Genomic DNA, 16,453 nt, shown 5'->3' with positions numbered 1-16,453 from the left:
ATCTATCAAATCAAGAAATGCCAAGTGCATTAATACTATTATTAGTTTATAAACTTCAGAAGTATTTTGTCGAAAGAATTGGAAATAAAGGAGCTTGGCTCTCTAAAGTACTTCCCTGGCATTGAAGTATTTAAATCAGCAGAACGTATTTTCTACTCTCGTTGTAAGTATGTGTTGGACTTGTTCGACTTAAATATGGATATTTGGGGTGTAAAAAGCTCACACTGCGATTGAAATGAATCATTAACTGAGTGAGCAAGTTGATGTACCAACCGACGCGGAGCAATGTCAAGGCTTTGTTGGGAGGTTAATCTACTTAGCTCACACGAAACCACATATTATATGTGTTGTGAGTGTTGTTAAGACCTTTTATGCATTCACTTAGTGAAACCGTGAAAGACAAAATATTGTCGATCAAATATTAAGGCATTTGAGTCGGCGCCAGGCAAATGGATAATGTTTCTAAGAATTATCTTGACTTCGAGATATACGACTGCGGGTTGTGTTGTATCCATAAACTTTCTACGTCGGGTTATTTTATATTTGTTGAAGAAAATCTTGTTGCGTGACAAAATAAAAATAGAATGTTGCTAAATCATGTGTTCAAGCTGAGTATTGAGGGTATCACTCTTGGTATTTGTAAGAATGTTGTGCATTAAACTTGTGATTACAGAATTGGGTTTTAAACTGAAAACCTATATGTACAATTTTTTTTTATGCATATCGTACTTTCTCTAAAAAAATATGTGCATTTTTTGTGCGATAATTTAAGGCAGTGTCCAACATTTTCACCCTAAACACAGATATGGAAGAATAAACCAATAGAAAAATCGTGAGAAGACTTACATAATTTTCATGGAAGATAATATAAAAGCATAGCTACGACTCTTACACGGAATGGATGACGAGTTCACGGATATAAAATATCGTTTTATATATAAATATACACTGCATCACTTAGCCCATACACCATTTAAATGTATAATATTGTTGTATATATAAATAGAAAAAAGCATAAAAAACTTCCATCGTTAATATCCAAACATACAGAAACATAGGAAAGTTACTACACTGCCCTAGAGGCTCCATCGTTTTTCAGATGTCGGAGAAGTTACTGTGGCGCAGATCACCACTAGTTCGAGTGAGATTTACGCGCATCTAGACATGGCCAGCATGCCCAGGTAATGATCAGCTAGGGGTCCGAGAAGGCGGCGAAGAGTTCATAATCAGACTTACAGGCAGATGAAGGGCAGAATGAGCCAATGACAAGAAGCTGCAGAGCTTTGACACAAACACCAACATGGCTCTCTCTCTCTTCTATAAGGAGAAAGAAATTAAAGTGGGGTTGATCCAATTATCAAACGGCGCTCCTAATTCTTTGAAACTTGCTTCCGATTTCCTTGTTTGATTCTTGAACTTGTAGAGATGCTAGTCGATCCATGGTGATGACATGATGCTGTCCCACATTGCTGGAAGAAGTCTTACATGACGTCAATGCTGTTGGTTTTTTTCGTTCTGCACTCTTGAACTGCACATGTTGAAAGGAGGCCAGTTTCTGAATAGACTTCTCAATTGCTTCAGCGTAAGCAACAATTTCGCTTAGCAGCGAAGCAACAGTCACAGCTGGCACGATGTCTAGGAGACGAACTTGATCTCCACCAACTCCCGCCACCGCCGCCGCATTAGTCCTAAGCATGGATTTGAGGTTATTGGCCGCAGCTCTTGATTTTGTGATGTGGGAGCTGGCAGCAGAGCATGGCTCAGTCATTGTTTTTAGGGCCCATGCTAGCTCTTTCAGTGCTTTGCCTGATTCTGAACTCATCTTCATGCACAGCTCTTGAACTTGGTTGTTTTGAATGTTTAATAGTGTCTGTAAAAGAATTTAAACAATTAATTTTATGAAACAAGTTGATTACTTTGCATTTATATATATTTATCGTGCACATTAATATGAAAATTTGATGTGGTACAATATACCTGGACTTCAGAGTTGAGGTAACCACTGAGGGTATCAATGCGGTAGGCGCATTGCCGGGTGAGGTTTCCGATCTTGAGATAGTAGCTCCAAGGATGACGGTACCTAAACCTTCCATGTCTAGGCTCCCACCTTGCAAAATTGGCCTGCAAAACAAGAAGGTATAGTCAGAATTATTAAACCGAAAATGCTAGGTAGACCATGTTCTTGGACATTATTTATAGACCGCATGATGTGATGATTGATGGTTGGATGCTTTCTTTAATGATTTAAAGAATGAATCCAACTATCAATTGACACATCATGTGTGGCCTACAAAATATAGTTACCTAATTGAATTAGAACCATTGATTGCATAGAGCCACTTCTGAATGTGCAATCTAGATTCACAATCTCACAAGATAACATATCTAATATGTAACAAAGATCATTTATCAAAGAGACTGACCTGAGTTTCTTCACTCTGTTTTGAATTGAGAACACTAAAATATCCTTGCAAATGTGCCATATTAGACTCTCCACTGCCAACTACTTTGAAGTATTCATCCCCAAAACCTACAATTTTTTCATTTTTTTTCCGACCTTGTGAGTTTTCCCGGTCACATTGATATGCCACCTAAATTCCAGCAATGAAATACTGATTTTTAAATAACAAACCTTCCAAGAAGCTCCCGAGCTTTTCAATGTTCTTGGCTACTGAGTTGTGCAGATCTTCGCCAGCCCATACCGGGCAAATGAAAACGCACACAAACACAGCTATAAAGGCACCTATGAGGATTGTGGACGCCCTCTTGTGAGCCATTTCCAGTATCTCCTCATCTCGGTACCCCGATACCGATATCAAACAGAATGTCAAGATAAAAATGAGGAGTCCATAGTCATATCTCGCCTTCATCCGCGGAAAGAAGCGTATAAATGTCACTGATGCAGCTGCATATATACAATGTAACATTCCGTAAATTCCTTGCTCATTATTGTACTAATAATTTAATGACATTATAACTGATTGAAGAATCCCCTATTAGTACATGGAAAATGAATAATTAAGTATGTTTATAAGATCAAGTGTATTAATTTTACCTAGTAGAAAGACGAAGATGCCGATGAGTATTGGATGAGCTATATCTCCTGAAAGATTTGCCAGGTGATGAACACCAAATCCTAGAGCGCCTGCTAGGAATGTCGCCAAGATCCTGTTTAAACCTCTTCCCAGTGTTGCTCCTGCATTATAGATTAAGGATGATGCGATTAGAAAGTTACCTAATGATTAGATGTATCAGAATATAGCTCGAATAAGAAAAAGTTGCACTAAAGATTAGCATTTTCTTAATTGGAATTATGAATTAAACTCACAAACAACAAAAGAAATTCCCAGACAACTTAAAACAAAATGAGAAGTGATTTCCGCATTCTCCTTAGGATTGAACAAATCAAATGAGAATCACCCATCACGAACAAGTGAAGGGGTGTACAATGAGAAACCAGGAGTGTGAAAATTACTACCGGAATGGAATTTTTCACAATGTGATTTCGGTAAGTACATAAGAAATTTAACAGAAACATAAAACGTACCTACTGAAAATTCGAAGACAACCACCACAGTTAGAATAGCCCACATGGCAGTGTCACCAAGACCATTATAGAAAGGCTGGAAGTAATAGAGCAATGACACCAAAAGAACTGCTAATCCAACTTTAAGAGAATGAACAATCCTTCTGGGATCATCTTGTCCAAGCTTCTTTAATTTCCTTGGAAATTCCACCACCTTGTTCATCACCTTGCCACAATAACCTATCGAACTATTTTCTGCATCGTTGTGGTTGTCCTGATCACGAACTGCTGGAGATGCCATTTTTATTTTTTGTGTGAGCCTATGAGGATGAAGCACACACTTTTCTGAGAGAGATCGACTGATGTTCTTGATCTTTGGAAAGAAGTAGATAGTTGTTCATATATAGTGAAATAAGATACGTAGAAAGTGATGACGAAGCTACCTTGAAACAGAGATCTAGTGCGTCTTAGTGAAACTACGGTTTATAAATAATTACAACTACATTTTTTCTTTTTACACAATACAAATATTTTAAACCACTTTAACAAAGATATCTAGAGTAGTTAACTGGGTTAATTCACATCTACGGTTATAAATATCATTCTAAATAAGTATTTTTACTATCTTACAATAATTTAAGTAAGAAATTGCTAGCAAAAACGTGAGAGTAATTAATATGCTTAAAGAGATTGTTAGCTACCTTTTCATTTTACATTCTTTTTATATATCCTTCCTATTTAACAATGCTTTATTATTCTTCGAATTTCTTTCTTTAAAAAAAATTACCCAAATTGAAAATTGTTAGCATGCTATTTTCATCGGCTGCGTAATTATTAAGTGTTGCTATTCAAATCACCTTTACTGGCCGCATCTCTAGTGATATCAATCGGTAAAGTCCACATCTATTAATTAAAGAGATGATGAGCAAAGTGGTCAATAGAAGTGCTCCAAAATGATGTTTAATTTTATTTTTTATATAACAATACATTTACACTAAGAGATTGAAAGATTAGATTAGTATCGAACTCGCTAATGAAATTCAAAACATGAATTTTTTTTTCTGAATATCCTTTTGCATAAGGAAGAAAGATATAGTTTTTTTCTTTCTATATATTGGCTAATACTACGTGTGTAAATGGAAGTACCAAATTTGTAATAATTGTACACATAATAATCCATATTAAATAAGTATTGTAGTACTAGTATTAGAGCATTACGCGTACACATTAAATTCTTTATTTAAAACGAACATATTTGCAAGAGCCAGTAGGAAAGGATTAGCATTTTCAACATAAACACGTCTCGATCCAGATCCATGAGATGGAAACGCGACCGTCCTGCTGTGACTGTGCTGGCTTTGCATGGACAACTAGTATACCAACCCAACAGATGTCACAATTAAATTTGTTTTCACTCTGCAAACACGAGTAGCCGTACCTACTTTAGCATTTTTCTTTTGTGATTTGCTTGTGGGTGAGTGATTCACAGTCAATGCAAATTGTTGCACCACCTTTTGTTTGTTTGTTTGGGACTGTCGTTTTTCCAAGTACGAGAGATACTCAGTTGCTCGGAAACAGACTGATCTATTTATTTATTGTGTTGCGATGGTGACCCATTTATAGATGATACCTATGCCCATAATTCTATAATCTTATCTGTTGTTCCAAACCCTAATAAGAATTCGAATGGAGAGATTTGTTTTGTTTGTGCGGGTTCAATGTTGCACACCTGTTCTTTGGGTAGGTAATCATGGAGTGTTCACCATTTATTGTTGATATACATTTTTTATTTTGAAGAGCAACGATAGCAAATTCATTGTTGATAATATACTTGATAGAGGGGGGATGAGAGCTTTTGATTTTGTCCTCGTACATGACTTTTTTTCGAGAATAATATTTTACATGAAAGGTGTTTACAATTACCAAAGTATTTCGTTTTGATAAACAATGTTACATATGCAAGTTTATCTTCGTGTGATATTGCATAACAAGATTGAGACGTCATATTATAATAAATGAATTTCAGATAAGTTGTTATCCTTTTTAAGATTTTGTATTTTTAGATTTTTTTTTCTCGAAGTTGATTTTTGAGCTTTTTTTCTTTCTTGATATAGATGTAGATTGTCAACAATGTCAAGTTAATAGAACAATATAAAACTCACCGGCCGGCCAATAAATTAGTCAAAAGTGATTAACTAGCATGCAACTACCCAAAAGTGTGTAACTAGCGATACAAGTTAATTATCACAATTCAATGAAGTCCACCAAGAAGATAAAGGGTTTAAAGGTAATGTAAGGGAAACCAAAAATTTAAACTAAATTTGTAAATAAAATGATGTGTCGTCAATAGTAAACAAACACGTTAATCAACACTTAAGTAATAATTCAATCATCAATAACCACATCATCGAGTTTACAAATTTGATTTATAAAATTTAGTTTCTCTAGCATTATCCAGGATTTAAAGTGTGGAAGTTCATAAGTAATATCAATCTACAAAGCATGAATAGTTTAAATAAATACTCCTTATAAAACTTGGTCGAAGTTGGGTGAAAGATTCTTACTGATGATTCAAATTGGCGGGGCAAATTAATTCGTGCTAAGTATTTGAGTATTGCAGTTTTTTCTTAGCTAAAAAGAAATCTCATATTTCCATTGTTTTGAAAGATATTTATGATTGCATAGACTGTTGTGGTCTATTTTATCTGACAGATGGACTAGGGCCGGCGGCAGAGAGAGAGAGGAGAGAGATGTGTGTTTGTAGAATTGTAGGGGAATGTGTGTGTTGTTATCCCTCCTACATTGTGCCTTTATTTATAGTAGTAAAGGGAGAGAAGATATTCCTTCTTCTCCAAGTAATACAAGTTGTAATAGGAAAGGATAACTAGAATCAAATCTTATCTAGGATTTACACAATCATACTTAAACTAGGAATGTTTACAACACTCCCCCTTGAGTGTGTAAATACTCAAGGTAGATTCAGCATCATGCAGAAGTTGAGGAAGTCGACTCGTCGGCATTGATTCCAAGGAACAACGCTTATTCTCAATAAGGTAGGAACTTGCATAAGTAGTAAGTCTCACTAAAAAACCCTAAGGCTATGGCAAAAACCCAAGTAGGGACAAAATCCATAGTCTAAGGAAAAATGCGTGAGAAATGCAAAGTCAAAAGAAACGTCTACAGGACGTCATCAGGGATATGACCAGCCCAAGGTGGGTGCCTCGTTAAAACCTAGTTAGGTAGCAAAAACCCAGTGGGAAAAATGCTCCTAATCGTAGGGAAAAAGAGTACATTAAGATCAAGCAAGTATCTAGAAGATACTCCCCCTGAGTTTGACATAATTCCAAAGAGAAATAGCAAAGTTACAACTCAGAAAGTTTACGCATACCAATTCCATGAACAAGCTTCTGAAACGTCGCCTTCGGTAGTGATTTGGTGAAGAGGTCGGCCAGATTGTCTTGTGATCGGATTTGCGTGACTTCAATCTTCTGATGCTCTTGTTGTTGATGTGTAAAGAAGAACTTCGGCGCAATATGCTTGGTGTTGTCTCCTTTGATGTAACCCTTCTTGAGCTGTTCGATGCAAGCTGCGTTGTCTTCAAAAATCGTCGTCGGGGCATTAACGGCGGGATGAAGATCACAGGAGCTTCGAATATGGCCCACTACTGCTCTCAACCAAAAGCATTCCCGAGTTGCTTCATGTAAGGCGAGAATTTCAGCATGGTTAGACGAAGTGGCAACTAAGGTCTGTTTAGTTGACCTCCAAGATATTGCGGTGCCTCCAACGGTAAAGACATAACCCGTCTGAGAACGCGCCTTGTGCGGATCAGATAAGTATCCAGCGTCGGCATAACCAACAAGGCGAGAATCAACCCGATGAGCATAGGGTGCGGCATCACTCGAGGATTCGTAGGGATAGAATAAGCCCAAATCCGTAGTACCCTTAAGGTAACGGAAGATGTCTTTCACGCCAGTCCAATGTCTGCGTGTTGGTGCATTGCTGTATCTTGCCAAAAGATTAACAGCGAAGGAGATGTCGGGTTTAGTGCATTGAGCTAAGTACAATAAAGCGCCTATCGCACTTAGATAAGGAACTTCAGGCTCCAAAATCTCTTCATCATCCTCCTTCGGACGGAAGGGATCTCGCTTTGCATCTAGCGTACGAACGACCATAGGAGTACTCGAAGACTTCGCTTTATCCTCATTAAAACGGCGCAACACCTTCTGGGTGTAGTTCGATTGATGTACTAGGATTCCATCCGAACAATGCTCTATCTCGAGACCGAGACAGTATCGAGTCTTACCTAGATCTTTCATCTCAAATTCCGACTTCAGGTGCGAAGCAGTTCTCGCGAGCTCTTCAGGAGTTCCGATGAGATTCATGTCATCGACATATACTGCAACAATCGCAAATCCGGAATGTGACTTCTTAATGAACACACAAGGGCATAGTTCGTTATTCACATATCCCTGACTAGTCAAATACTCACTTAAACGGTTATACCACATTCTTCCGGATTGTTTCAAACCGTATAGTGAACGCCTCAGCCGAATTGAGAGCGTGTTCCGGGGTTTGGAAATATTTGAACCAGTCAATGTAAGTCCTTCGGGAACTTTCATATAAATTTCCGTATCAAGATCCCCATAGAGATACGCGGTTACTACGTCCATCAGCTGCATATCCAGTTTTTCGGAAACTACCAAACTGATAAGGTATCGAAAAGTAATCACATCCATAACGGGTGAGTAAGTTTCGTCATAGTCAATCCCGGGGCGTTGTGAGAAACCTTGTGCTACAAGACGAGCTTTGTAACGCACAATTTCGTTCTTCTCATTACGCTTCCGAACGAAAACCCACTTGTAGCCAACGGGCTTCACATGTAGAGGAGTAGGAACTACAGGTCCAAACACCTTACGTTTCGCAAGTGAATCAAGTTCGACTTGGATTGCTTGTTTCCAGTTTGACCAATCAGCTCTACGTCGACATTCATCAACGGAACGCGGTTCAATGTCATCGCTCAACATGATCTCAGTAGCTACTGCAAATGCTAATGCATCGTCGACAATCATCTCATTTCTACGCCACACATCATCTAAGCTAGCATAATAGACCGAAATCTCACGATTCTCGGGAGGAGGATTCGTCTCTTCAAGGACGCTTCCATAATCTAGAATTTCCTCATGAGTTGGGTAAAATGAGTAAGCGATAGTCGGATTCCCGGTAGGCTCTTCAGGACCTTGTGCCGTGGTTTTCCTCTTCCGGGGGTGTGAATCCTTTGAACCAAGAGGTATGCCACGCTTTTGTGTAGGGGCAGATGATTGGCTAGCCGCTAATGTACGTGGATCACCAGAATTGGCGTCCCGGGCTTCCAGGAGGGTAGTCCGTCGTACATTTGGTACATCCATCTTTGCAGGCGTATTCGCAGCTGGAATATGTGATCTTGTCACGCGCGCTAGATCGGTGAAAGCATCTGGCATGCTCTGAGCTATGCTCTGGAGATCTAATATGCGCTGCACTTCAGCTTCAGACTGAGCGGTGCGGGGATCTAAATGAGACAAAGTGGGAGTCGTCCACGATAATTCGCGTCGTTCATTAGGAACGTTGACGTTCTTATCTCCCCCTAACGACGGGAAGACTGTCTCATAGAAGTGACAATCCGCGAAACGAGCGGTAAACAGATCGCTTGTCAAAGGTTCTAAGTAACGAATAATCGAAGGAGAATCATATCCGACATAGATTCCCATCCTTCGCTGAGGCCCCATTTTTGTACGTAAGGGCGGCGAGATCGGCACATAGACCGCACAACCAAAAACGCGCAGATGCGATATGTCGGGTTCGCATCCGGTGACCAACTGAAGGGCACTAAATGGTTGTGTCGCAACAGGCCTCAGGCGGACCAACTTTGCTGCGTGCAATATTGCATGGCCCCAAGCAGCGATCGGGAGCTTGGTACGTATGACCAACGATCAAGCAATCATTTGTAAACGCTTAATGAAAGCCTCTGCCAGGCCGTTCTGGGTGTGAACATGGGGTACAGGATGTTCAACTTCAACCCCAACCGACATGCAATAGTCATCAAAAGTTTTAGATGTGAATTCTCCAGCATTATCCAATCGGATAGATTTGATCGGATAATCAGGGTGGTGAGCCCTGAGCTTGATAACCTGAGCCAACAGTTTGGAGAATGCAGCATTCCTTGTGGACAACAAGCACACGTGTGACCAACGTGTAGAAGCGTCAACCAAAACCATAAAATATCTAAATGGTCCGCAGGGAGGTTGAATCGGTCCACAAATGTCCCCCTGAATCCGTTGTAGAAAAATGGGAGGATTCGAACGAATCTTGTCATAAGAAGGCTTAGTAATAAGCTTTCCCATAGAACATGTTTGACATGCAATTTCATGGATCGAACCTAAGCTTCGGGTTAGTGGATGCCCGTGTGAAGTTTTGAGGATACGGCGCATCGCTATTCGTCCAGGATGTCCCAAACGATCATGCCAAAGTGTAATTTCGTGCGCGGTCCCTGTGGTAGGGCCGGCCACATAGTGGCATTCTATGGGGCGTATGGTCGTAGTATACAGACCACTCGGGTTACGCTCCATCTTCTCTAGAATACGCTTCTGGCCATATTCGTAGGAAGTTACGCACAGAAATTCAACTCCGTTTTCTACGTGGGTTTCAGCGTGGTAATTGTTATCTCTAATGTCTTTGAAACTTAGTAACGTTCTTCCGGAACGTGGAGAATAGAGTGCCTCAGCAATGGTCAAGATTGTACCATTGGACAACATTATACGTGCCTTACCGTATCCTTCGATCAGGTTGGATGGGCCTGAGAGGGTTGTCAGAGGTGCATTCTTAGGTACGAAGTTAGTGAAATAGATGCGTTCACGCAAAACAGTATGCGTGGTTGCACTATCTGCCAGACAACTAACTTTCCCACTAGTCATACCTAGAATGAAAAATTAATTTGAATCGGTCACATGCATAAAAGTTTATAAAAACAAGTATCAATTCGAAATAATTTCATTTATTCAAGGAAAAAACTTAATATCCAAAATAAATCGCCAACTAATAATCCAAAACATAAAGGAAAATTGTTCAAAATCAACCAAAAAACAAGGTGGGGTTCGGCCACTAGGTGGAATTCGGCCCCAATTGTCTTATTTTAACTGAAAAATAAGTCTATGTCTAAGATTCTAATCTTCCATAGGAGTGGTATCCTCCTGAAAATCAGAAACCTCCATCTTTGTAGTCTCCGGTTCGTCCACTTGCAGGAAGTTTGATTCAAACTTCGTACGACGAGAATGATATGCATCCACAACCTTCTTGGGAGCACGGCAAATACGGGACCAATGGTCCTTGGAACCACAACGATAGCACATATCGTCATTCATTGTGGCAGGTGCTTTGCCCTTATTCTTGAAGTTTGGGGCCTTGGGAGCGAGGTTTGGGCGCTTCTGGGCTTTGTTTCCTCCCTTGGATGGGCCTTGGCTCTGTTGACCTTGGTGGGATGGCTTCTGGCCGCCCTTACCACGCCTCTTTTGGCGTTTTGGGTGCTGATTAGTGCTATAATGTGCTTCAGGCACAGCAGTAGCCCCAGTAGGTCGAGCTTGATGATTCTTCATCAACAGCTGGTTCTGCTTTTCAGCAAGAAGTAAAACAGAGATCAAATCCGAGAACTTAGTGAACTTCTGAGCTCTATATTGTTGCTGCAGGACAATATTAGAAGCAGAGAAGGTCGAGTAGGTCTTCTCCAGGAGATCCTCTTCAGTCAAAGTTTCATTGCAAAACTTGAGAAGTGATCGGATTCGACAAACTTCAGAATTATATTCATTCACAGACTTAAAGTCTTGGAAGCGCAAGTGCTGCCAGTCGTGTCTTGCTTCAGGCAAGAATATGTCCTTTTGGTGATCGAAACGATCAGCCAAAGCGACCCATAATGCACGTGGATCCTCCTCAGCAAGGTACTCAGTTTGTAGAGCGTCATGGATATGTCTTCGGATGAAGATCATAGCAGTAGCTTTTTCAGCCTCGCTAACAGGTTTATCTGTTGCTTCTTCAATAGTAGGACGCAAGTTCTTTGCAGTGAGGTGGAGCTTCACATCTTGAACCCACTTGAGGTAGTTCCTTCCAGAAACCTCCAAAGCGGTGAAGTCTAGTTTGTTCAAATTCGACATGGTCCTATCAAAATAGATGGACAAGATGTGGTTAGTGTAATGGAGAAAAATCAATCCATTCACATAGGAGTAGAACATACAGGTTCTAATAGACATGTATTGGTTTAATTTTGCATGAAAAACTTCGGGTTTTCATGGGTGATATATTTAAGTGAAAACTTCGGGTTTTCTGACAAGGCATGTGTATAAGAAACTTCGGGTTTCAAAGTAATTATGAACTTCAGGTTCATATATTCCTGCAGGCAAACACAAATATATATGCAAACAAATATGCAAAGAATATATGCAGAAATATTGTATAATGATAAGTGAATTAATTTATTTTTGGTCTTCGGGGCCAAATTAAAGTGTGGGTGAAAATATAAAAACCCATATTATTTTAAAAAAAATTAAATAATAAAATCTCGGGGCCTAAAAATATAGGCCAAGAACCCTCGGGTGGGATTACAGGCCCACGGGGTGAGAAGAGGGGAATGGGCTGCTGTGTGCAGCCCTAAAATTTTTTTTTTTTTGTTTTTTTTTTTTTTTTTTTTGTTTTTGTATTCAATTATATTATATGCATGTATAATTTTAATGAATCACATATTTACGTTGATGCATATGCAAATAATAGTTTCAATGCATGTACATATGTAGGATTCAATTCATGACAAATATCAAATTCACATAATTGTAGCAATTTTGATTATGAAGCATACACAATTTATGTAGAATCTAAAATACGTTAAACGTAAAGTTGGGTCATGCATCATGGTGAATGTTCATGCTATCAGGGCTTGCAAAATATCGAGTTAAAAGCCGTTGTTTAGAAAGAACCTGATTGCGTGATGATATAGATGAACTGGTTTGATGCAGAAAAATTATTTCTTCAATTTCGGCTTTCATCTTCAAGCTTGTATCACGTTCAACATAAGAAGAAAAATAAATTGAATCAATAACAATATATGAATTCAATAAAATCAAGATTTAATCAATTAAAAATAATTGAAACGTAATACTCCCCTGATTGTAGACGAATAAATTCTCTTTAAATTCTTCTAAGCACAGCGTGAAGAGCGTGCTGATAACGTGTTGTGGTCTATTTTATCTGACAGATGGACTAGGGTCGGCGGCAGAGAGAGAGAGGAGAGAGATGTGTGTTTGTAGAATTGTAGGGGAATGTGTGTGTTGTTATCCCTCCTACATTGTGCCTTTATTTATAGTAGTAAAGGGAGAGAAGATATTCCTTCTTCTCCAAGTAATACAAGTTGTAATAGGAAAGGATAACTAGAATCAAATCTTATCTAGGATTTACACAATCATACTTAAACTAGGAATGTTTACAACATAGACATCTTTTTTTAAGATATTTAAGTCTCGTTTGATATGGAGGATTAACTTAGGTAAAACTATTCACTATCTTGATGATATTTTGAAGAAAGAAATAGATAACAAATTCTTTACTTTGTTCAAGTTGAAGGTTACTCATGAAGCAAAGATATTCCTACTAATTCCTACAAAAATGGTAGGATTAAGGGACAACTATCCTTCATGACTAACCTTCAACTTGGACAAAATATGAATTTGTCATTCATTTCTTCTTTTTTAATATTCGTAATATAGTGAATAGTCTTATCCAAATTAATCATATGTATAAAAGGAGTTCTCGGTGTATTTTTTAGAACGGAAAATGGTATTAATTTATGGGCCTTCACTTGGGTTGGGCTCTTGATTGACCTGTAGCATCCTTCTTATTGGGTTTTGAAAGACGTACCGTTAATGATGTTATTACTAATAATATGAAGGATGAGGTTAAGCTTCATCCTTAATTGGGTTTTGGTGGATATTATTGAAGCTATTCCTCTTCCTCTTAGTCCCATTGAAAGACAATTTCACCCACCCCTCATACGTAGTAAGTTCTCAATTAGGTCTCTTTCCAAGAAATTGGCTCCGTATGCGAGCACAAGTATTGTGTTTGCCTCCAAAAATCAAATTTTGGTTGAATTTTTATTTCAAAATCGCTAAATGTTAAAAGTAGATTATTGCTGTGAAATTAAGGATATGTGTGCAATGGTCCTATGTCTTCAAGGCAGTAGCAGTAGTCTCTCTCATTATCAAATTGGAATTACAAAGCAATGGAAACAAGATATTGTATGTTTTCTTCTCTATTCTTTTCACATATATGTGAGCTGATAGGCCTTTATATAGGAAAAATATATCTTCTCCGTTAAGGCCAAGAGATGTGAGAGTAGGCTGTACACCTTCAATATTTGTTGGTTGACAAGAACTTCAATTTTTATTGGTTGACAAGAAGCAGTAGACGGTGCATATTTCTTCATGTGGATCACCACTTTTATAACAATTACACCAATTTTTTATGCAGTGGCAATAGTCCTTTATGTCTCTTGTGTAATCTTCATAATGAAACTCCCTCTCATCTATTTTTGAGTTTCCCTGATAGTTTCCGAGTGTACAATCAATTTTCTCTTAGTGTAAATCCTGTCGTTTTAAGACGGCAAGGGAAATGGCAAGGGTAGACTAGTAAATTTGCCCTTACTATTCACTCTGAACATTAATTGTCTTTATGCAAGTCTACCCATTTTACTATTAAAAAAAATATTTTTTTTATGCTTTTTAAGTTTGTTCCATAAAAATAAAACGATTGTCTAATTTTAGTACTATATTTCAAACTCCTAAGCAAAGACATAGCATTACAACCTTGTACGATATTAAAATAATATCATTCTTCGTAGTCTACAACCTTGGACATCCAAAATGTGTCGTGCTAGGGCATCCAACGTATTACACAAATTTGTATTTTAGAGTATGCTTCACAACTTTCCAACATTCGTACTCTGTGAATGACTTCAATGCGCGTAGGTGGGGTCAACTTTCTTCTGCTTAATGTTAGGTCCGATGTCATCTATCGCCAGTGGTTCAAGGCCCGACAATTGTTGCAGGGCAGTCCAACGGGCTTCCTAGAGCCCACCAATTGCCTGCCTATTTTGCCCTGGTGGATTGAGCTATCGTTGGACTTATTCTTAATTGGCCGCCTTGTCCATAGTGTGACTGGCTTTAGTGGATGTCTAATTTACATGCTAAATTTAGGCTATAACATCCCTCAACTTGGGCAAGGTTTTTATTTTTTTTTATTTTTTTAGGGAGATCTATCCTGCAATAAATAATTGGGTCCTCATCCGGCAAATTTGGCCTAATAGTGTGGGCATCCATCTTTGCAAGCCATGTCCATTGGAAGCAATTATTTGGGTGCTACTTGTGGATTTTCGATCTTCCTTTTTCTTCCAAACCGGATGTTATCAAATGAAGGCCTCCGGCCATTAATTTGAGAAAGCTTAATTTTGATGGTTCGGTTATTACTGTTTATGGATCTGTTTGTGCGTATGTGATTCTGTACAATGTGGGGGTTCCTTTAATTGCTGGTGTGCCAAGGATTAGGAAAGCTAAGGACTTGTTTTTCACCTTAAATCTAATTTTCTTTTTAATGCAAAAACAGTTTTTGACTCTCAAATCAATAGTCCTTATTTGGTAGAACTATTTTTGAAAAGTGAACTAAAAAACAATTTGAAAAGGTAGCCTACTTATGAAAAACATAAAAAAATATGTTTGTTGTTGTGAACTTTCCTAGTTTAAGTGTGATTGTGTAAATCTTATATAATATTTGATTCTAGTTATTCTTTCCTATATGGACTTGTATTCCTTGGGGATGAAGGAATTCTTCTCTCTTATGCACTACATAGGGGGGATAACAGATCCTCAATACACAATTCCCCTATGATTCTACAAACACTTCTTTCCTCTCTCTCTACCCTTGCCGCCAGCCCCCTTCTCATTGTCAGATAAAATAGGCTACAACATGTTATCAACATATTCCTACCGCTGCACTTAGGAATCTGACGTTGAAGATTTTTCTGCACCAAACCAGTTCATCCATATCATCACGCAATCAGCTTCTTTCAAAACAACGGTTTTTATCTTGATATTTTTGCAGCCCTGATAACATGAACATTCACCATAATGCATGACTCAACTTTACGTTTTTCGAATTTTAGATTCTACATAAATTGTGTATGCATTATATTCATAATTGTTGAATTATGTGAATTTGATATTTGCCATGAATGGCATCAAATATATGTACATGCATTAAAATTATTAAATTGAATAAGCTATGAATTGAATTGAAAAAAAAGAAAAAGAAAAAAACAATGAAATCGCCATCTGGGTTCTTCGAACCTATAACCCTAAGCAAGCATGGATCATCAAGCTCCTTTGGAAACCAACTCCTATGGCATCCATACCGAGAAAACCCACATCGCTTGAAGCGAGGCCACAACCTTACCTTGTAATTTTCTGCCTAAATCCGACATGGTATCGTGATTTTTGATTCAATATCATTGAAATTCCTAAAGAAATTTGAGTTTGAATTTCTTAGGTTTCCTTTTTCCCCGATGTTGAGGTACTCTCTCCATCCCTATGACCTTGCACCGAGAAATTTCTTCCAAAAACACGGCCACCTACAATGGCGACACCGGTTTTCGTCCCTGGTGACTGCACCCAGCTCTGGCTGGGGTGTTTTTGGTTGAAACCCTAAGCCCAATATTTGGGCTAGCTTTCTCATCCTGCTGAGAAAGAAGAATTTTTTTTTTCTTCTAGAACAGGCTCGCAGATGTGGCCCAATACTTGGCTTAACCTAACACCCGCCGGAAGGGCCATGGTGTCTCGGCGATGTGTGTCGCACTAGATCCCAACC

The 16,453-nt window shown here is 38.6% G+C and overlaps 1 protein-coding gene across 1 annotated transcript; it reads right to left on the bottom strand.

Annotated features, from left to right (window-relative positions):
- Positions 1-914: 914 nt before the first annotated feature.
- Positions 915-3,921, bottom strand: LOC126588251 (aluminum-activated malate transporter 2-like). Its single transcript, XM_050253338.1, has 6 exons — positions 3,548-3,921; positions 3,056-3,196; positions 2,633-2,905; positions 2,424-2,530; positions 1,978-2,121; positions 915-1,870 (listed from the first exon to the last, which is right to left on the bottom strand). Exons 1-6 carry the CDS (start codon positions 3,825-3,827, stop codon positions 1,358-1,360), a joined length of 1,458 nt encoding a protein of 485 aa, XP_050109295.1. The 5' UTR covers positions 3,828-3,921; the 3' UTR covers positions 915-1,357.
- Positions 3,922-16,453: the final 12,532 nt, after the last annotated feature.

Source organism: Malus sylvestris, chromosome 11, assembly GCF_916048215.2.
Source record: "Malus sylvestris chromosome 11, drMalSylv7.2, whole genome shotgun sequence".
Classification (NCBI taxonomy): domain Eukaryota; kingdom Viridiplantae; phylum Streptophyta; class Magnoliopsida; order Rosales; family Rosaceae; genus Malus; species Malus sylvestris.
This window is presented reverse-complemented; position numbering and strand designations above follow the sequence as displayed.

Excerpts from the sequence above, each read along its gene's own strand:
- LOC126588251 (XM_050253338.1), bottom strand. The coding sequence starts at position 3,827 with ATGGCATCTCCAGCAGTTCGTGATCAGGACAACCACAACGATGCAGAA. Across the intron at positions 2,531-2,632 it reads GCTCGGGAGCTTCTTGGAAG|GTTTTGGGGATGAATACTTC; the intron begins GTTTGTTATTTA and ends AAAAAATTGTAG. Across the intron at positions 1,871-1,977 it reads ACCTCAACTCTGAAGTCCAG|ACACTATTAAACATTCAAAA; the intron begins GTATATTGTACC and ends ATTCTTTTACAG.